This window comes from Sceloporus undulatus, chromosome 1, assembly GCF_019175285.1.
Source record: "Sceloporus undulatus isolate JIND9_A2432 ecotype Alabama chromosome 1, SceUnd_v1.1, whole genome shotgun sequence".
In the NCBI taxonomy this organism is placed as follows: domain Eukaryota; kingdom Metazoa; phylum Chordata; class Lepidosauria; order Squamata; family Phrynosomatidae; genus Sceloporus; species Sceloporus undulatus.
Window position 1 is genome coordinate 278,109,778 of NC_056522.1, and position 22,277 is coordinate 278,132,054.

The 22,277-nt window shown below is 37.8% G+C and overlaps 1 protein-coding gene across 7 annotated transcripts in view; it reads right to left on the reverse strand.

Moving 5' to 3' along the window:
• SBF2 (SET binding factor 2) overlaps positions 1-22,277 on the reverse strand; it is a 364,188-nt gene that overhangs the window by 130,323 nt on the left and 211,588 nt on the right. For all 7 annotated transcript variants that reach the window (XM_042461173.1, XM_042461134.1, XM_042461050.1 and 4 more), the window contains 9 exons: positions 13,443-13,575; positions 12,500-12,608; positions 11,605-11,718; positions 10,878-10,955; positions 8,942-9,055; positions 7,638-7,766; positions 6,851-6,949; positions 3,584-3,788; positions 1,796-1,905 (listed from right to left, as the gene is read on the reverse strand). In XM_042461173.1, the coding sequence (XP_042317107.1) occupies positions 1,796-1,905; positions 3,584-3,788; positions 6,851-6,949; positions 7,638-7,766; positions 8,942-9,055; positions 10,878-10,955; positions 11,605-11,718; positions 12,500-12,608; positions 13,443-13,575 (1,091 nt within the window). The remainder of the gene's footprint in view (positions 1-1,795; positions 1,906-3,583; positions 3,789-6,850; positions 6,950-7,637; positions 7,767-8,941; positions 9,056-10,877; positions 10,956-11,604; positions 11,719-12,499; positions 12,609-13,442; positions 13,576-22,277) is intronic.

Here is a 22,277-nt window from a genome sequence, read left to right on the forward strand (position 1 = left end):
AACAGCCAGCCCATGTGGAGGGATTTTGCAAAGGGAATACCAAGGAATGTAAGCATAAGAATAACAATATTTGTTAGCATGTGGAAGCTACCTGAAGGCGACAGAACAGGGGAAAATGCATGCACACTGTGTCCCAAACCACAAAGGCACGGGTAGTAGGTTTAGCTTCCGATAACCCCCCTCCCCCAATGAACCAACCTCTTCTCTTGCGTGGTAGTGGCTCTGACTCTTTCTTTCTTTCTCTTTCATTCTCTGCCTCCTCCTCCTCCTTCCCCCCTCCCCGCTCTTCCATGGGGGAGGGCTGAGGGCAGAACCAGGAGAGCCAGGAGAGCGGGGCCAGAAGGTGAAGGGCAGGGCCAGGAGGGCGGAGAGCGAAGGGAGAAGGGGAGAGCCAGGAGAGCGGAGCCTGAAGGGTGAAGGGCGGGGCCAGGAGGGCAGAGGGCGAAGGAGGAGGAAGGAGGAGGGCGTCGCCCATTCAGAGGCCTGGCACTGCCCTGGAGCCCTCGAACAGGACTCCAGGGAGCACACTGGGCCTCCTAGATGGGCGCCGCCATTTTAAAAAACAAAATGGCAGCCAGAGCAGCGGCAATTGGCGGCAGGAGCGAGCGGGGGCCGGTTCTGGCGCCTCCGGGGGCCGGATGTGGCCCACGGGCCGCAGGTTGCCGACCCATGCACTATAGAATGTACAGCCCTGGCAGGTTTGTATGGGGATATGGTCTTTCAAATAGTCTGGACCTAAGCTGTGTAAGGCCTAATAAGTCACAACCAGAACTTGTGTCCAGAAATGAATCAGTAGCCAGTGGAGCTGTTTCAAAAAGGGAGTTATATGCTCCCTATAACTGGCCCAGACAGAATTTTAGCCACTGCAATTTGAACCCACTAGGTTACTGAACAGTTTCCAAAGGCAGTTCCATTTAGAGTGTGTTACAGTAGTCCAAACGGGATGTAATCAAGGCATGTATCACTGTAGCCAGATCTGACATTTCAAGGAACAGGTACAGCTGGTACACTGTGCAAACTAGCTGTAGAAATATAAGAGATGACATAGGGTTATTAACCCACTAAATAAAACTGCTGTTAGCAAAGTGATGCTCATATTACTTTTGCCCCCAAAGGAGGAATCATTTTGCTGCTTGCTGTGTTGGCACCTTTTCCTAAAATGTGCTTTTCCCTATTGATAACCGGGATTCATTCGTTTGTAGAAACAAAATTAAAGGTAAAACTGAAATAGGGTGCTTGCTCTCCAGATGCCTTGTCTGACTAAATTAGTCTGCCTTTCTTTTGCCATGTCCTCATGTTTCAAATCCTCATTCCATACCTACACACCATGTGAGTTGAAATAGGTGGTTTAAACAGCAGTTCCATTCAACAGAACTGGACACTGCACAGCACTGTAAGACTCATGTTAGACTAGACTTCATATGATGCTGCCTTTCATATTGCACAACCATGTTAGTATTTAGGTCTGGCTGACATGTTGGTTTGGTCAAGGCCTCTCTATTCATAAGAAAAATTCTTCCTAGAATGGCTATATGGGGCAGACAAAGAAATAAGTATGGAATTTCAGTTTTCATTATTTTAAAAAAGGACCTGCAAACATACCCCATCTCCAAATACCCCACCTTTACCCCAACTGGCATCTCAGTCATTTATAGCGTGACATTTGCTGGAACGGACAAGGAAAATATGAAAAGAGAACTAAAATCTGACAGGACTGGCAAAGAAAGCAACCACTTGACATATATGAGTTTAACTTGGAAATGTTCCTCAAATACTTCAACAAAAACTTTATTACCTTTTCAGTCTCCAAAATTTTATTTTCAAATATAAAAGAGATGCAGTTTCTAACAACTTCCAGCCTTTGTGCACTGTTGAAAACTGAGCTTGATTTTTCTACTATGGAAACTAGAAAAAAAGGCAAGAAATAGAAATAGAAACATATGTGAAGCAATTTATTTATTTATTTTTAAAAACACACACCATCAGTGAAGAGTTATTAAATTAGGAACATTTCTAGGATGACTCCTAGGCTATCTTTGTTTGACTTTGCTACATTTGTCATAATTAGATGCTAGGAATCTTTAGTGCACAACTCTATTACAACTTAGAGGCATCTTTCCTCCTAGAGAAAAATGGTGTCTCCATTTGTGAAAAACACAGTATCAAAATCTAAAATCCACATTAATTTGGCAGGAATATGTATTAACAAAGGAACCTGTTATTTTGCTGATGAATTTTCCCTGAAGAAAATTTTTGGCATTAGAACAATGTCACATTTCTCGTATGTATTTGTTTGTAGAAGAGAGATAAGTGGGATATAATTGGAGACAACTAGAATGCCTTCCATTTCAAAAGTAGATCACTAAAAGAGAGACTGAGGTCAAGCCAAGCATACACTACAAGAAGTTGTCATCTGCTCCAGCAGAATGGATAGATGAAGAGGATTCATAAACTCTACTCACTGAGAGAAAAATGCTATCTCATCTGGTCTCAAGCAGATATTATATAGCACACGTGAAAAGCATCCTAAAATACACACACATATGACTGTATCGCCGTAAAGCAGACAGCACTCTATAGCTGAAAATAATTCAGCAACGACTACTAATTTAAGGCAGTCCATGTGTTGTTGCTGATGTGTGGCCATTTGCCCATTACCAAGAAAAAGAAAATACATCACTAAAAAAAGAAGGTGTATCAAGACTTGATTTAGTACATGCTAATTTAGAGGCACAGCTTATTTAGAGGTATGTACTACAGTTTAAATAACTGCCAACATAGTGGAGGAGATTGTGACCAAATGACTGATGCACCTGTTCAGTCTGTAGCCCAGGTGCTATATAAGATTGTCTTCAACGTCTCTTTTCTTCTACTGTGGACTTAACTGGAAAGTCTTTCAAACAGAGGAATGTCCTCCCACAACCCTTCAAAGATCAGGAAATATAGCAACCCTTCCCCTCATGCCTACTATAAATTATGGGTGCCTAGCTGCTGGGAAGCTATTATAACAATTAAGAGAACTTCGGAAGTGCAGAAAATTGCAAATACTTACAGGCTATTAATTTGTTTTTTAAAAAAGGTATCACTACCCTTCAACATAGGCTCCAGGACAGTTTACTGCTTCTTCCTATTTATTTACTATCTTTTTCATATCACCTGTCTGCCAGGGCTATTAATTAAAAAATGAAGGAGGTAGGCCCAATAATAGCCACACTTAGAGGAGAGTGACATACAACACATTAAAGCAACAAAACAAAACAAAACTACTTATTTTGATATCTGTACCACATATTTCCTTAAAACTGACTTAAAATTTCCTTAAAATTTTCTATAACATTAAAATATACAACCACAAATACTATAAGGATACTTGAATACAGATAATAATAATGGACAGTGCCAGCCATATTCTTTAAACAAGTTTCAGTGCTCTTATTTCCATGGGGAAACAATGGTTTTCTTCTTTTAAAAATACATTTTGGAAAAGTCTAGAAAAATCAGACATAATTTTTCTAGTAAGGAAAAGTCTGTCCAAACATTGAAACTGTTATAATTGGATGAAACGTAGGGATGATTTTCTTACCAACAGGTGGGCCAGCAGGTACAACACATTTCCTTTCTATACGAGAAGCAGTTGGTGCACTTTGGTTCTTAACTAAATTTTCCTGGATTAAATCTTGAACTTGATTTTCATTTATCTTGGGAAATGGAAATACATGTACTCTCAGATGAGATCCTTCTGTAGGTCGTGGAACTTTCTGGAATGCCATGTGAGGATTTGGATTCTCCTATGATAAGAAAATCAATCTCTTTTATAAAGGTAATTGATCATGACTAATTTTAAATTCTATTATTTCAGTAGTTCTGTCCTAAACCTGGGTAGAGTTGTTTCAGTATGACAGACCTTTAATACAAACAAAGTACTATTAAGATAAACTGAAGTATAAGCTGTACACACTGGTGACAATGTATACAATGTTGTTTATACATTAAATCTACAGCGCTATATAAATAATAATAACAACTTATCATAATTAAATTATTTCCTAAATTTAATTAACGTTCATACTGCAGCAAATTAAAGAAGTGGCTATCTCAAAACAGGGGATTATATAAATCAAGGACTAGAGTTTAAAAGAACAGTTGCTGAAAAATGAAACAATTACTATATGAAAGAAAAGAATGGACAACATTTTGCCAAGCTAGCAACCTTGATTGATTTCCAGTTATATATTTACCAACTATCCTTATATATTTGTTTTAAAGAGGGAAACATTAATGCAGGTGAATAACAAGTTTCTATGCCTGCGTATTCTGTTTCATGTAATAGAAATTAGTTATCACGTAACAAAATTTTACGTAACTCTGCAGCTACTGGTGGTAGAAAAAGTAGGTGGGTGAATGGGTTTACAGTCTTTCTATGACTCGATTGCATGCGGCCGTGTCATCTGGAGCACAAAGTTTCTACCATTTAAGGAAATTCCATTACAATGTTAAGCATTCATTCAAGCAGTTCAATTCCATTTGAACAACTGTTTGCATAAGCCACTGCACAAACATGTTCATGATGCATTATGACTTCATTATACCAGGTATTTGTTTGCATGAATCATTCCATTAATGCTTGGTCAACTGCAACTATTACCCAAACAATGACACCTCCTGTACTTTTTCTGTTAGCATTTGAATGGATATAATCTTCCCCTTTTTGACTGAGGAGGAAATATAAAGCAGAACCAGCTACTGGGTTCACTAAGAAACAAATTACCAAAATGCGGGGTATCTGCATCCAGGCCAGGAGGATGACATTCAAAGACTTAAATGTATGCAAAGGGATCTTGTAGCACCTGTGAGACTAATGGTGCAAAAAATGTTGTAGCATAAGCTGTCATAGACTTGGTCTATTTCCTCAGGTGCATCTATGAAAGTCTATGAAAGCATATGCTACAATGTCTTTTGCACCATCTCAAAGGTGCTACAAGATCTATTTGCATACTAACACAGCTAAGTCTCTAAATACTGTACCTAAATGGTTTAGGGCCTTGATTTTTTTGAAGGAGACCCTCTCACTAGATGAACCTACCTGAGGATTGATGTCTCCTAGAGGCCTTCTGTGTGCCATCAATGAGAGCAATATACTATGGAAATGGGAGGAGAACATATAAGCTATGGTCCCAAAGTTATGGAATAGTTTTCTCTTAGAAGCCTCACTGGCACCAATAATGGCTATAATATTATACAATGGGATTTCAGGGGTAAAATCATTTAACAATTTAATAATGGCTTCATTTTAGCAACAAGTAAAAGCCTCGTTCTTTTTATATTGATAAGGCTGGGAGAGGGGCTTCTTTTATAATCAGAGCTGAAGATGTGCATAGTTTTAAACTTGTTTAAAGCTGTGTTAACTTGCTGAATTATTTAATGTTTTAAAAAGGTAAAGGTTTCCCCTTTGACATGATTTCATGTTTGACTGCAGGGGGTGGTGCTCATTTCCGTTACTAAGTCAAGGGAGCCAGTGTTCTCAAAGGGCCTGAACAGACAGGCCAAAATAAAGCTGCTTCGGGTCATTTTGGAGGTATGCTGTTTAAATGACACACAAATCTTAAGAGGCCAGAAGCTGCACCAAAGCTGTGCTCCAGTCCTTAGGATGGGAGAATGGTTTTGGCGTGGCTTCCAGCCTCTTAGGATGCATTCATCATTTAAACAGCATACCTCCAAAGTGACCCAAAGCAGCTTTATTTTGGTTTTTTTGTGGGTTTTTCGGGCTATGTGGCCATGTTCTAGAAGGTTTTCTTCCTGACGTTTCGCCAGCATCCGTGGCTGGCATCTTCAGAGCTCTCCAAGCCCCGCTACCCTTTACCTCTCTGCTCAGTTTCTATAGGCTCAGGCCCATGATCTCCCTGACTGAGTGTATTCATCTGGTATGCAGTCTTCCTCTCTTTCTACTGCTCTCTATCTTCACCAGCATCACTGTCTTTTCTAATGAGTTGTGCCGTTCCATGATGTGGCCAAAGTATGACAGCTTCAATTTAGTCATCTTGGCTTCCAGGTAGAGTTCAGGCATGATTTGTTCTAAGACCCAATTATTTTTCCTTTTGGTCTTCCACAGTATCCTCAGCACACTTCTTCATCACCACTTCTTGAATGAATTAATTTTCTTCCTATCTGCTTTCTTCACTAGACTTTTATCACACATGAGGACTTTCTTTTAATTTCGAATGAAAAGAAAGTGGGGCCAGAACGCATTTATGTGAATTCGCTAGTTCAGCAAATTTACATGAATGCGAATTGAGTTTGAACTGGCTTCCCATTGCCCCAAAATAGCATGCCATTGCCCAAATTTGTGTGTGGTTGTCTATCACACAATAATGTGAAACCCCATGATTGTGCTCAGACTAACTTCCCATTGCCCGAAATTGCATGTGGTAGTATATCACGCAATAACATTAAACCCCATGATTGTGTTCGGATTGTCATTGGATTATACTTCCAATTTCCCTTGTCTGATAACGTGCACTGTCCACCTTTCACATCTATATATGGTAATGGGGAATACAATGGCTTGAACAATTCTAACTTTAGTGTGTATCTGTATATCTTTACACTTTATGTTTTTGCCTAGTTCTTTCATAGCTGCCCTTCTTATTTCTAATCTTCTGATTTTCTACGTGCATTCTCCATTCTGATTAATGTTTGATCCAAGGTATGGGAAATTAACCTAATTTCAATTTCCTGGTTATCTAGGTTGAATTTATGTAAATCCTCTGATCATTATTTCATGTCATTATAGCTTTAACATTAGTGAAATATTATTCAGCCACATTATAGTTCATTAATGCATTATACTTACATTTTTGAACAACTGCTCTGCAAGTTCTCTGACATGCTTTAACATTTTTGATGAATTGCTTTCTTCAGATTTAATTCTCTCTACTTCAAATGCCACCAACTACAAAAGAAAAAAAATTGACTTTCCTAGTGGTAAAAAGCATAATAAGCCGAATTAACATGAATGCATTAATAGATATTATAAATAATTCAGGAACACGTACAGTATTTAATTTTTTGAGACAGAATTTGAGTGGATCTAAACATCATAATTAGGTAATGGACTGATAACCCATTCTTATCCAGTGTTGTCTTCCTAGGGATTTTGAAATCTGTCACAAAATATAATTATTTATATAGCCCTTTTGATATCCTAAGCTCTTAATTTCTGTTTTGAAAGTATTAATACTATAGGCATAGCATGGACACGTGTATTAGTGTGTATGGTACTGCATACCGAGAAGGGAAAACAACAAATCCAAAAGTAATAAAAAAGCAGATCAAGTAACAAAGTTTATAGTTTATGTCTTTCTATACAGGAAAATACACACATCTTACAGCACCTGTAAAATCAATCATAAAGACCACATTTTTAGCCATATCTGCCTAAAGTGCTCATGCTACTCTTTCAAACAAATTCCCATAGTGCCATAAAGAAAGATCTATAGGCATTTTTAAAGAATACAGTATATTCTTCACAACATGACTACAGCCTTAATATTTTATAGGAAAAGAGCCACAGAAATTTAATTACAGAAGTTCTTTTTTTCTATTTCAGCTTTCATGTGTGTCATAAAAAGTGTTTCTACCTCATCAAAGAGATCACAGGATCGGTAGGGAGGACCTCTCTCTGACACAAAGCCAGCAAAAGCCATTCCATTCAAAACTTTGGTAAGGAAATCATTTTCGATCAATCCTCGCTGGCCCAAGAAGGCTGCCTGCAGAAAGAAGTACATGTTACCTATATATATATATATATATAGCCAAAAAGAATAGCTAAAATAGAATGTGAAATAGAAAAGGAAGGAATGAGCACCTAATTCTTTTAATAAAAGCAAACATGAACTATCATAACATCAAGGTTATTGTAAATACAAAACATTCCATCAGCATACACATATTCATTCCAAATATGTTTGGGAATGCATTCAGAAGTCTGTTTTCTTTCAGCAAACAGAAATTATGCAAGGTAAGATGTGAAACAATTACATACTAAATCCATTTAACAGCTGTGGAGTAAAAAGCCCAACCAACATCAAAACAAAATTATAAACATTTCAATTTTCAGTCTATTGAAATGTGGGAAATGTGGTGTTATTTGCAATTTTAGCCCATTAATATACGTGCGTCCTATTTTAACCTTCATATGTGGCTTCAGATCTTGAGATGAGACAAATGAACATGGAATGCTGGGTGAGGTGGACTTCATTTGGGAGGCCAAGATTTTTTTTGTCTGAAAAACAACTTAGTTGAATTTTTCCTTCATCCTTAGATTCAGCTGAGGTCAGAATCAATTTCCCCCCATGGTCAAATAGAAACTCCTAGCCTTTGTTTATTCTTCCTTGTGAAACACATTTTGGCTTACTTGAGTGAGACATCTGGATTATTTTATAAAACTATTCATTGTATTGCAGATTAATTTCTCACATGATGTACATTATTTACTCCTAATCTCTGCCAATGGCACACTATTATCCACTATGTGATGCTGGGGCTGTTAACATGTGTAAGAATGCTACTTTATGGTAGCAGATGTGATGATAATGGAAAGTTTTTCAGCTCTGATTTGTATCTGTAGAAATTCCAACTTTCATGACTGAAAGTGGTACTAATTATTTGTAGATATCATCACCTAAAAATGCAGTCTTAGCTATAAGGCAGCAGAGAAAAATATGCAAGCTAAAGCAAAGCTAACAGTCCATTCTGCAAGATTTAAGCCAATGGGAGACTTTCAGCCATCAAACTGTATCACCATAATGTAGCACCACTGTACTACAGTAAATAGTGAGGACTGCATGCACTTTAAACTTTAAAAAAACATGAACATATGCATTTAAATAATTTAAATACATAAAAACATCATAGAAAATGATAACTTAAGCTTTGCTTTTACCTTGTGGAAATTTATAACAGGTTCTGCATGAATCCTGATCAGCTGAAGACAAGATCTATATCCTTGGAAAAGCTGGGCAAATAGCCTCAGAAAGACTCCTCGCACCTCTTTATCCTGAGAAAGATAAGCGAACTGAGTGGTACTATACATGTTTAACAGATAAACCAAGAGGGAATGGCTAAATAAATATTTTTTCTTTGTGCATGCAATTTCTTGAGAATTGAATGTTTAATTAAATATGAAATATAAATGTTTTTCATATGAATTTCAGTAATAACAATAAAAATAATGCACACAGTTGGAGATTATAGGCAGGATATAAATTCAATAAATAAATAAATAAAAAACATCATGCTATGATCCCTGGCCATAACCAAGATCTCTTTCCAGGAGTTCAGCCAAACAACCACTCAGCCAAGCCTGAGAGTGATGGTACCAACTTCCCTCTTGGCACAATATGCCCTGCTCCATGGTGGCAACAAGGGTGAGATTTTGGGTCAAAGTTGAGAAAACTGAATTTCTGTGCTGTGATTCCTGGCCATAATGAGATTTCCTCCCAGGATTTCAGCCAAACAGTTGCTTGGCCAAGCCTGACAGTGGTGGTAACAACTTCACTCTTAGCATAACATGCCATGTTCCATAGCGGCCCCGGGAGTAAGATTTTGAGTTAAATTTGAGAAATGGAATTATTAATGAAAGAGAAATCATTAACTTTTAAAAACTTAATTCCAAATGGGAATGATGCACTTCCTGATAGCATTATGTTCCATAATTTATAGAACATAAATTTATAGAACACTGTACTCTTCTTCTTCCTTCCATTGGTTGAAAACTATTTTGGTTTATGGATAGTACAATTTAATAAAGTTGTATTTATCTCATAATAAAGCGTCCAGTCTCTCTGCCTCAGTGCAACTGGAATATATATTATCAATAAAATCACAAAGATTAGTTTTAAGAATACTTTTGCTATTTCACTGTTTGCTTATGAGGCCAACATAATATTTAAATAAATCAAGTACAGTTGTTACAATGTTTTCTATTGCTCTTTTGATAAATGACAGGAAAGGACAGAAATACAGTCTCTATGACATCTCCAGCTTTCTCTGCTAGATCTCCACAAGCCAAGTTGATGAGGAAAGGCATGTCAGTGCTGCGATTAAAATAACTTCAACAGAAAGTAATCAACTCAGTTGTGTTAACATCAGTTGCCAGTTCTTGGAGTTACACATGGTTGTCCCATGGCCTACTTTTTAAAGAACTGCCCTCAGTTTTAAGCTATTCTTTATTTGAAAGGCTGCTCACTCAAATTCCAGGTGAAAGAGTGGAAAATGTGCCCTTGTAGTTGCCTGTAAACAAACACAGTTTTTCACCCAAAGGAGAGAAATATTGCATTTCAATTAAAATAATAGCAATTATTTTTAAAAAAAATTATGTATACATAAAAAATTAGCATGTGCAGTTTAACAGAAATTTTCCTCCTGTTTTGGAAACATGTAAGTGATTTCTTTAGAACTGTAGCACCAGCCAACACCAGCAAGGAGCTATAAGGCTGCATTTTTTTAAATGACTAACTTGGATCTCCCTGTGACTATGGCTCCATTCTGCTCTGCTAATACAGCATAGAACCAAGAACTTCAGCTACTTAGGAACGTCTCTCATTAGACTTACAGGATTGAGTTTAGTATGGCTGAAATCATTCATTTTATTTGAGTAAGCCAAATTGTAAACATGATGTGACACTGTATAGCCTCATCAACTTTCAATTCAATAAGCCACATTTTTGTGATTAAAAGCATTCCAACAAAGTATAGCATTACAAATATTTGGAAAGAACACAGAAGAAGAAATCAGAAATACAGATTCATTCACTGAAATGTAAGGGAAAACACTGTTTCTCTTTGTTTATTACCAAATTCAAAATACTTTGTCTTACCAACATTTTGGATTGTGACAAAGCTGTCCGAGGAGGAGGAAATGCAAAATCTGCTGTTTCTAAATCTGGATGTAAAACCTACAATTTCAAGAATAAAATTTCAAAGCATTCTGTCGGCAACATTTTTAGGTTTAGTTTTCTGAATATAAATTAAAAGTTACTACGAACATATGTCAAATCAAAGCAGCAAAAATCTGCAGCTTGTTTAGTCCCTTAATTGTTCCTTTTAAGATAATGAAAAGTTACCACCCTGACTCCAAAGAAAAAGACAACAAGAAGTTAACAGAATACTAACTTGACAATAAAACAAGTAACTCCCTTTCAAGACTGGAAAGGGGAAGCAGAGCAGACACAGCCAAGGTACAAGGGTATACAGCAAACACAAATTTCCTATACAGATTCATTGAAAATAGAGGTGTGATTTGCTTTGTTTGCAATCATTCCTTGATGTATATGTTTTTGCCTTTTTTGGTTATCTGGCTACAAATGGAAAATTGCCTTTCCCCCCTAATACTATCTTCTACTGAAGTAAAGAACAAATAAAAGGAATTTGCTTCTAGCTGTCTGCAACTTCTTTTCTTACAAATAACTATTACAAAATTAATATTTTAAAATCAAATGGACTCTAGTGATTAGAAGATATTTCTAGTAATGTAAACATTGATTATTAAAACAGTCAAAAACTAGGAGAAGCATTAGAAATTATTGATAAGAGAATCAGACTTACAAGAGACAAAGCAATCTGAGTCTGATGAAGAAGTGGTTCTGGGAGCTGGGACAAATGAATGCATTCAGGAATTTTTATTGTACCACCATCCAGGTCTGCTATGATTACATCTAACTGAAAGATAAGGGGAGGAAAATGAATATAACATTGGACATTATGAGTGTGAACACAATAGGAATTTTGGACTTGCAATAGAAATATCACACTGTGAATATACCTGGTGATTACTGGAAAATATAGCACATGACAAATATTGTGGCAGGTCACTAATAGCAGTATATTGTTGTGAGTCCAATTAAAGTGTTGATTGTGAAAAAGTTGCAACATGTCGCTGCCTGTTTGGCTACTTTATTTAAAAATATTATGACAGAACTAATGAACAAGGCCATAAAGCACAGAGCATAGCTCATTATAGGCCTGAAACAGACAGCCCGGATGGAGTGATGTGTGGTCTCTCTGGTGCTGTTTGTGCCTGGGCCACAGCAACCACATGCGCCCAGCCCTGATCTGGGCTGCCACTGTGGTCCTGAAACAGGCCACTTGAAGAAGTGGATCCTATCCACTCCTTCTTGGCCCAGTTCTTCTGAGATGGTGCAGCATTGGCACAGCTTCCAGACATGTTTGAGATGTGCATCATCTGAATGCTATCCCCCAAATGCAGTGGGAAGCTGCATCATTTGGCTGATGTGTTTCAGGCTTTAGAATATAGTTAGCTGGCTCTAGTCTAATTCTCCTGCAAATAGAGGACTCCTGTATTGCTTTATGATGATAAATTGTTTTATATACTTGCTTAGTATTATTCTTTTTATTATGATTATCTATCAGTATTTTATACGTAAGACTTACTCTGTATTATAGCTTTAAGAATAGGTAAAACCTAGCTGAATATACTTACAAGTTCATGAATCTCATTACGAAAGACTGAATGTACACCAATAATAAATGGTGTGGGTGAGCTGAGAACTTCCAGGAGCTGTGCAGGGAGAATTGGAATATATGGGTAACTGGGAAGAAAGTGAAAACAAAAATAAGCATAATCCATCTATTTTGTGAAATACATTTTTCCCATTAAATTGTTTCTTGTCCTTTTTCACAAACGCCTATCATTTTTTTTTCACAAACTCCATCATTTGTACTGTAGCAACTGAAGCACATTTACAGCACTAGACTTTCTATTTGACATATACCTAAAGTATATATATTTGTTTGCCTAACAAGTTATGTATGTACAAGTTTTGAAGGGAAGGCCAAATGCAGAGAATTCTTTTGATATTCTTAGTTATTAAAGAGGATGGAACCCTGTCAATAAAAAGTCATGCACAAATCCCTTTACCTACTCAACTAGCTCCTCTGTTCACTCTTAGGAACCAGGAAGAGCTAGGATATAACATGCATGTGGTGGCTCTCATTCCTCCAAGGATCCTACCTGAGACTACAGAAACTGGAACATGTCCAGCAACGTAGGACAAGCAGTAGCCAAAATTACACCCTGTGAAACTGTCTACAAAAAAAGTATCAAGGGAACTCAAGAGGGTCAAAGCTCTCCAGAATGCTTAGAACATCACTCAATACTACAATGAGAATGATTATCAGCTACAATGTATATCACAAACCAGGAGAGTATTGTAATATACATACTGTGAATGTTCTTGGAATTGTATGAAGACCAAACGCGTATGAAATAACATTTTTATTCTGTAAAATCTTTGTTAAAGTACCTGTTTTTAAAACCAATTTGTGAAGTTTAAAATGCTGTGATACACACACACATATATACACACTGTTCACCCTATTAATTTGGTGCTCCTCATTATCAAAACAATGTGATAAAAGCTCACCTGTATTTGAGAGGAAACATTAAAGATTCTAGTGCTCTACAGGCATCACTCAGCCTTTGGAAACTTGCCGAATGGAAGAGGACCTTGTTTTCTGTGAGGACTGCACAGAACAAACTCATGACATTTTGAATTCCTTTAAAAAACAAAAACAAAAGACCAACACACACACACAATTTCAAAGCTATGAATATATTGCCAGAACAGAAGAATCAAAGTTAAAGTGAAGTAATTTATGTTCTTGGAATCAATTTAAGAAAATGTAACGTAATGATATAATATGCTACATCTTGCAATTTTTTTTCTTTTCCATGACTGTCAGTTTTATTTCTTCTCTACCTTCACATCTGGCCTACTACTCTATGTTTATTTCCCTATGATTGGAATATTTTGTTTGATCTCTTCCAGGATGTTTGATCCTATTTTCCAACAAAGCTGAATAGTGACCTCAAATGGCATTTTGTACAACTATTTATGAAACCAAGAGCTGGACAAGTGGTTAACTGAACAACCAAGCTTACTGTATCAGCCTTTACATAATGGGTCTTTGAATACACCAGGCTGTTGGTGTTGGGAACAGAATGCAAAATGTCTACCCAAACTCTATCTGTAAATTTTAGACTGTATGAAATCTGAAGAGTAGCCAACACAGGTTATGTAAGAGACTACAGAAGATTAGCTGGCTGAAAAAAGCCAACCGCTTCCTACATTAATCATGTTAATAAGCAAAATGCAACTAATAAAAGGTAGAAGGATATTTATTCTTGTTACAAGTAATACATGTATGCAGTACAAAAATATATGCAGGAATTTTAAGTGCAGAATTACAGTTTTAGGAATGTACTACAGTATATACTTGAGTATAAGTCGATCTCATGTATAAGTTGAGGGCAGGTTTTGGGGACAAAATTATGGATTTTTATATGACGCTTCGATAAGTCGAGGGTAAAACTTAGGGACATGCAACAAATGATCTAAATGATGAAGCAAGGGGAAAAAAGGCCAAAGAACCTACAAAATTCTGGCAGGCATAATGGTTTTGGTTCACACTAAAGGCTGGATGGAAGAGACAGCAGAGAAAGGTCAGTGATTCCGGGTCAGATCACACTCTTGCCTTTCAACAGGGGATGGTTCCCTTTTTAATAAGAGTTAAAGTATAGTATTTACACTGACCCCGTGGATAAGTCAACCTAGATTTTTGGTTCTAGACTTATATAGTACATGAATATATACAGAATAGCTTCTGGCCACTTCAAGGGCGTATGTCATATAAACGCCATGCTCCCAAAGCAGCCAGAAGCCCCTTTATTTGGCCCATCTGCTTTGGGCCTGTGTGACGTGTGCAGGAGACAACCAGGTGCAGGTGAACTAAGAAAACACACACATGCCAAAAAGGATGAAAAAATAAAGCAAAGAAAATGGCAACTATGTTAGCAGTGATGGTAGCCTTTAACTTTAATGTGACAACGTTACCTGGTTTTAACCCAGAAAAGCTGACAAACACACAGATGTCTTATTCACATCTTTCAAAGCTTGATTCCTCTTGTCACTCCTTGGAGAGGAAGAATTAAAAGAGCTGCCACCACTACCACCATTTCCCTACCCAGGCATTCAAAAAGGTCAAAAGCGGCACCATGATGGAGAGAATTGGGGGAGGGGAGTCAGTGCTTCTTTTAGGTGCTCCCAGAAATTGAATATTGGAAACTAGTTATCCAATACATTGGATCCAGGCAATGATTTTTCAACAATGGTTTAATACTGCCTCTTGTTTTAATGAGGCTCGGACCACTCCCTCTACCCACTTTTTTTCATAAGCCAGGAAGGTCAAGGGCCCTCACCTTTCCAATAATCCTATTCCTATCCTTGGGCTATACAAATGGACAAGCAGGCATAAAATTATATCCACTGGATCTGTATTAATTATATCATCCAAGCTTGAGCTAATCTGAATGATTTCTTCTGCACAGTTCAGGGTAAGTTGTTCTCAGTGGGCTATCATGTGGACTGGATTCTTTTCTTGTGGGCCAGCATGTAAAAGACACCTTACCCTTTGAAACAGTTCTGCTGGCCAGCTCTTTGCAAACACCAATGCTGGCAAAAAAGACATACTTTTTTTCTGACCACAATGCCACAGAATAGGCCCTCAGAGAAATTCTAGCCTGTGTTCAATCACCTCCACGCAACATTTTCTGCAAACTTCATTTTAGGTACCTGCTCACTCATTTTAGTGCCGTCAGTTCCCTGGAAAACCATAAAGCAGTATATTACAAGTAGCTCTCCTGTAGCTTGGACGTGTAAGCATTTTTTGACTTAAGAGTAGTTCGCTTTTGGAAACAAGTTCTTCCTTTACAAATAAAAATATCTCAATACATTATTTCAGCAGTACAAGTTCTGGAGTTAATCAGTTTTGCCTTCAGCACTAGGTGCCTTTGCATTTTTTTTTAAAAATGAACATAGTATTTTAAAAACAATATGTTTTACAGAGTTCAAAGGCAACAAAATTATGTGCAGGCAAACCATCACCACAATGAATACCTTGCACATTGAAAAGGAAAATAAAGTGTAAATTAAAAACAGCAAATGTGTATTGATCATTTGTGTAGAACATATTTGTATGTGATAATAGAAAAAGTACAAAAACATTCCTGACTGCCACTAACAATCTTCCACTCTCAGTCTGATTTTTTTTTAAAAAATGAAGAAATACGTATTTGTGGTTTGTCCCAATTTCAGATGTATGTGCTGAATTATCTTTACAAATTTCCCTCTTTCAATCTAAGGCTGCTTCACATGAATAACAAGGGAAGGAGCCCTATATTCTCTCCCACATGGTCTTTAATTTCTTCTAAGCTGTTAAAATACAGTTATGTTCTATATTAAAAAAAAAAAGATTTAAAAAAGACTATGGCGGGTTACAGACCGCCATTTAGGACGCACTCCGCACGTCCTAGGGTTAGGAATGGGCGTCCTAGGGTTAGGAAGGTTTGCCCCTTCCTAACTGGCCCCGTTCCCAACACGCACGGAGCACGTCCTAAATGGCAGCACCCATCCACATGGGCGCTGCCATTTTTATGTCTTGGACACACAGCGTCCAGATGTGGCGCACCAGAAGTGATGCTGTGAGTGCACGCCTCGCGCTTTGCGGCGCCACTTCCGGGGCCCAAAAAGGAGCGCCATTTCGGTGCTTTTTCGCTGCAGCCGGAAGCCTCGTGGTCTGGCCGCTGGGGCTTCCCGCTGCAGCTAATGGCGGCGGCGGCAGACCACCCGCTTTAGGGTGGTCTGTAACGCACCTATGTTCCTAAAAAATTTCTGTTCTTCAAAGGCAGTTCCACACACCAAATAATACATTAATTCACCATGACTTCAATAAAAGACAGCATGATCTATGCTGTTTTCCAACATGCTGCTTCTAATTACTGTTATGCTATGATCACTGACTTCATTAGTAGAGGTAAAGGGAATACAGTCGGCCTTTCTTATACTCTTGATGGGTTTATTGTTACAAGGAATTCATTTAAACTTCTGTAACAGAAGCGTCTCTTAGGACTAGAGAGCACCTACCTGGACACCTTAGGGCCTTTACAGACCAGCTGAAAGGCCAGCCAGGGGGCAGAGTTGGGGCGCAGTGTCTTGATGACGCATGCCAGACTCCACCCCCCAGAGTGCCCTGACACCGTGTGCCACTCCAGATGATGAAGCACTGAAGGGGTGCCATATAGCATCGCTGTGGCTATGGCGCCTTTTTGTGGCCTTAGAAGACTGGATTGGGGCTGCAATGTGAGGCTGCTGCAGCCCTGATCCAGCGCAAAAAGGGGCGGCCTGTAGAGCCCCTAAGTCTCATTATTTGTTCATTAGGCCAAATCAGCTCTACAAGCTCCCACTACCCTTAAAGATCAATACCTGAGATAACAGGAATCCAGACCTTCACTCCATTCCTAATATTCTAAGAACTAAATGCATACCTTTCATGCTAGAGCCTCAGAAAACTACTTTCTATAGTAGCATGAGATCAAATGCACAGAATATAGTACCAAGCAATACCCAGAATAATACATATTTAGAACCAAATTAAGGTGACTGCAAGACCAAACATTTATCTTGAGAAATTAAAACACTGACACAGCCATACTTGCTAGCAGGCTAACCAGAGAATGTAGGAACATTTAAAAATATATATTAAAAATAGCAATCTGATGGTTAATTACTGCAAAATGCAGCACAGCAGTCTCCTCATATAATTATTTCCAGCCCTACAAAGTTAAATTAAGAACCTCTGTTTGGGTCGCTTCCTCCTTCTTCAACAGAAAGGCAGATAGCTCCTCATTCTGTCCCCCCATCCAATCTTATTCTAAGCAAGAATAAGCAAGGAGAATGAATCAGCTGTTTAAAAATGTGCATTTATCACTGAGGAAAATGGAAGGAGGAGCATTTGTATATAAAAAGATATAACATTTGCTATCTTTAGATGGAACTTGTATTGCATATGTTATCACTAAAAGTGAAAGATCAAGACTGCAGATATATGCACTCAAATTTGATATGCAAGGCCTAAATGACTCTAGGAACTCAGTTTTGTTGATTACAACAAACTCAATAATTCCAATTTAAACTGCCAAATTTACAAATTAGGACTACTGGAAAATGTGGTTCTCTGTTAAAAAGATTTTGTTAAATTTATGGCTGTCTTAGTACATTGGGAAAGCTAGAGACATTTACACATGCACACATATCACCAAACAAGCCTTGGTGGATTATAACTAAATTCAACATTCCACAGTCAGTCACAGCAAAATTTTCTTCCCTGACTCTTTTGATTTCAGGCCATTCTGTTACCTAAAAATTAGCTCTGAACAATACCTCAGCAGAGATGTTTTGGGAAGTGCACAAGGGTATTAAAGTAGTGTGTTTGCTTCTCAGTTCTGCTAAATTCTGTTGTTCCACCATTATATATCACTCATTGCTTTTCATTCAGTTTTTAAATTCTCTGATATTGTATTATGCAAATATCTTGAGGGCACATGAAGTGGGTTTTATTTTTGTCCTATTTCACAACAAAAATAGATGTATTTTTAATACTATTTACGAATATACTTTTCTAAAAGTGGACACTTTCAAAAGAAGTAAATTAAGAAATAAGTGATGAGAAATAATGAGGAAGGTTATGTATACTGGATGTGCTCATTTGGGGAGCGAGATTCAACATATGCTTGACAAGCACAGATCGCAGGCATAATAAAAGTTATTTCATATGCAGAAATAACAGCAGTTGTGAGGTATCTTAAAGATAAACATCAACCCACAAGAGCCTAGGACTCAAATTCTGTTCTCATTTACAGGGAACTAAGTATCACTTAACTCAATGGGACTTACTTCCAAAAGATGTAGAATTATGCCATAAACTGAGCTACAGAATATTTTCAAATATTCCATATTTTCACAGCAGCCTACATTTGATACCAGTTGTTAAAGTGAGTAGTAACTGTTCACTTCTTTTCCTTTATTAAATAATTTCATTAAACAAACAAGCAAGATGTCCCCTTCAGTTCCTGAAGATCAGAACAGTAACTTCTGAAGACAGACCAATGTTACTTCCTCATGGGAAGCAGGGAAGGCAAAATTATATTTGTTGGTAACCTTGAACTTCAAGGTACATCCGTGACAAAGACTGAAAAGCCAGGACACAAACAGACCAGACAACACAATAACAAATCAACAATCTTTCTGGTGTTGATTATTACAAATTAAGCTTCCATAATCAAGCATACATCCTGTTGAACATGATCCATATGCTAGAACATTTTGAACAGAAGTTTCCTGACTGACCTTCAAGGATCGCAGAAGATATGTAATTTGCACTAAAATATCTGACTTCCGACCTTTTAAAAAAATGTAATCAATCAGCCTGCTTCCTGTTGTTCTTTTTTAAAAAAAAAAGATTTAAGAGCTATGCACACACACACACGTACATAGTTCATTGTTCACGCAGTTACATTGCTCATTTTATTTAAGCATCTCATGATCAGTTACAGACACAAGATTAAGGAATTTACTAAAATTAACAAATTTTAGTAGCCAACATGATGTAACACATTCCAGGCAGTTGGAATGGGGGTGGGGTAAAAGGAAAAGCTTAAGAGGAGAAATAATTGGTAATTTGGGAGACTAATCCATAAAAATCAGTCAACAATGACAAGAAAGCTTTTCTGAATGATTCTGGAGACTGACACATCCTAGTGCAAAAAATGTAAAACGTCTGTAAAGCAACATCTTAATGAGCGGGGGTAACAGGTTTAGTTAAGAATGAGACAGCTTAAGTACATATGCAGTACCCTGTAACAGAGTTCAGAGAAAACTGATGTACTTCTCTGGTATGCAGATTTTAACGAGTAGAAACAAATGAAACAAATGAATATGATTTGTTAATAGTCTTTAATAACACAGCAAAAATTCAATGACTATCTGGATTTACTATACCACTGAACAATATTCAGTTTAAATCTTAGGACTTTCTAAGGGCCAAAGCACATGGCCTGGAAGTAGTGGCCTCTAGCTACTCTGGCCATGGTCAGGCCGGGATAGTGGCATTCGCATGGCCCACTCCCAAAGCGGGCCACTGCTGCAGTCTAAAGCCGGCTGCCAGCAGGAGAGCATTATTTCTGTTCCTTAAGTGTCCGGATTCCCTCCCCCAGCACGACCGCACAGTGCGTGTGTGTGTGTATGTAAGTAAAATTTATATATTTACAAGAACAAGTTTTCCATTTATAGGATATCCTCCCTCCAAAAATGGTTTCTTTTGGATATTATTCTATAAATAGTATATATAATAGTGGTGACCAATGGAAACACACTATGGGGCTGAACAGATAGTCTGTTTGAGCCCGCTCCTTTTTTGAGGAGGCATCTGGCTGGATTGGGATCAGGCATCTGTTTGCCCTGGCCCCGATCCAGCCTAAAAGGGGCGGCTCTAAGCCACCCCTTTTGGGCTGTCTGTATCCCCCTATATGATCAAGAAAGAAAGAAACATGATGGAAGCAATACAGCAAAAAAACTCATAAGAGTTGGAAAATGACAGATTCATTCAACCTTTTCTTGATGAACTCATGAGGAAGCAAAATCATCTACTGCTCCAAAGACTAGGGTCCAAAACACACTGCAGAAATAATCCAGTTTGAGACCATTTTAATGGCCCTGGCTCAATCCTGGGAATTGTAGTTTTGTGAGGAACAGACAGCTTATCAATAGAGCTGTTTCAAGTTACAGAGACAAAAGCCATTCAAACTCTATGTAAAATCTGCCAACAAATATAGAAAACAGAATAATGGCCCACAGAATGGGAAACACTCAATATATTTTCTAATCCTGAAGAAAGGGGACACCAGTGATTATAGTAACCATCCAACCACTGCATTTATCTCCCATGCAAGCAGATTGATGCTCAGGATTCTAAGAGAAAGATTTTTACTGTATATGGAATGAGAAATGACAGATGTCCCAGCTAGGTTCAGAAAAGGAAGAGACATAAGGGATCAGATTGCAAATGTATAATGGAGCACACCAAAGAATTTCAGAATAAAATCTGTGCTTTATACCCAAGCCTTTGATTGTGTTATCACAAAAACAAAAAGTTATAAGGGGCCACAAGGACCATTTTGTCCAATTTCTTGCAATGCAGGATTACATGACCAAAGCACTCCTGAAAGATGCTCATCTGTTTAAAGACCTCTGAAGAAGGCAGACCATTCCACTATGGAACAGCTCTTATTGTCAAGACATTCTTCCTAATGTTTTGGGGAAATCTCTTTTCTTGTAATCTGAATCCTTTTCTGATCTCTAGAACAGCCAAAAAAAAAAAAAAAAATCTCTCCATCTTATACTTTCAATCTCTTCAGGTATTTAAAGATGGCTCTATCATGTGACATCATCATCATCATCATCATCATCATCATCATCATCATCATTATGTTTTATGACAGTGAACACCAAACAGGCATGCAGAGGCAAAGGACATCTAAAAACAGAACATGTGCAAACTGGTAGGACAATGTAGGGAAGTTTACACAGCTGCTTCCTCTGCTATACCTTTTTCATGGCTATGGAGAGTGCAGGTTTCCAGGAGTCTGGTGGTAGTGATAGCATTATCTATAGATAATTTACATGTTAAATGAATTTTTAGAGTGATCCAACAATCACAAATTATTTATGGTGACCATTTCAACCAAGTATTTCTGGATAGTGTGCATTATCTTAAATAGTTGCAATGTGGCTTTAAGACTAGTTATGGGGACAGTTTTGGTTAACTTCCTGGATTACCTAATCTGAAAATGAGTGCATTCTGCTGCGCTTCTCTGTAGCTTGTATGCCATTAACAACAGTATCATTTTGGATTGTCTGGTTGGATGGGACTTAGATCCTGTGTTTTATGGTGGTTCTCATTCTTCTGGGATGGTTGGTTTTAGAATGTGGTGGAGCAAGAGGGATACTGGCAAGTTAAATGTGTCCAAAGAAGGTACCAAGCCTATAAAGAATTGCTAAGAGAGCCATTTATCTTGAAAACAAAAACACTGAGAAGTGATATATGATGGTCATCTTTAAATATCTGAAGGGCTGTCAGGTTGGAGAGGAAGCAAAATCATCTACTGCTCCAAAGACTAGGGCCCAAAAACATTGCAGAAATAATCCAGTTTGTGACCACTTTAATGGCCCTGGCTCAATGCTAGGGAATCCTGGGAATTGTAGTTTTGTGAGATTATCAGAGAGCTCTGTCAGAGAACTCTGGTGCCACAATAAACCTGTGGGCTAATTTAAGTTTCCTAAGACTTTAGCCTTTGGTAAGGAAAC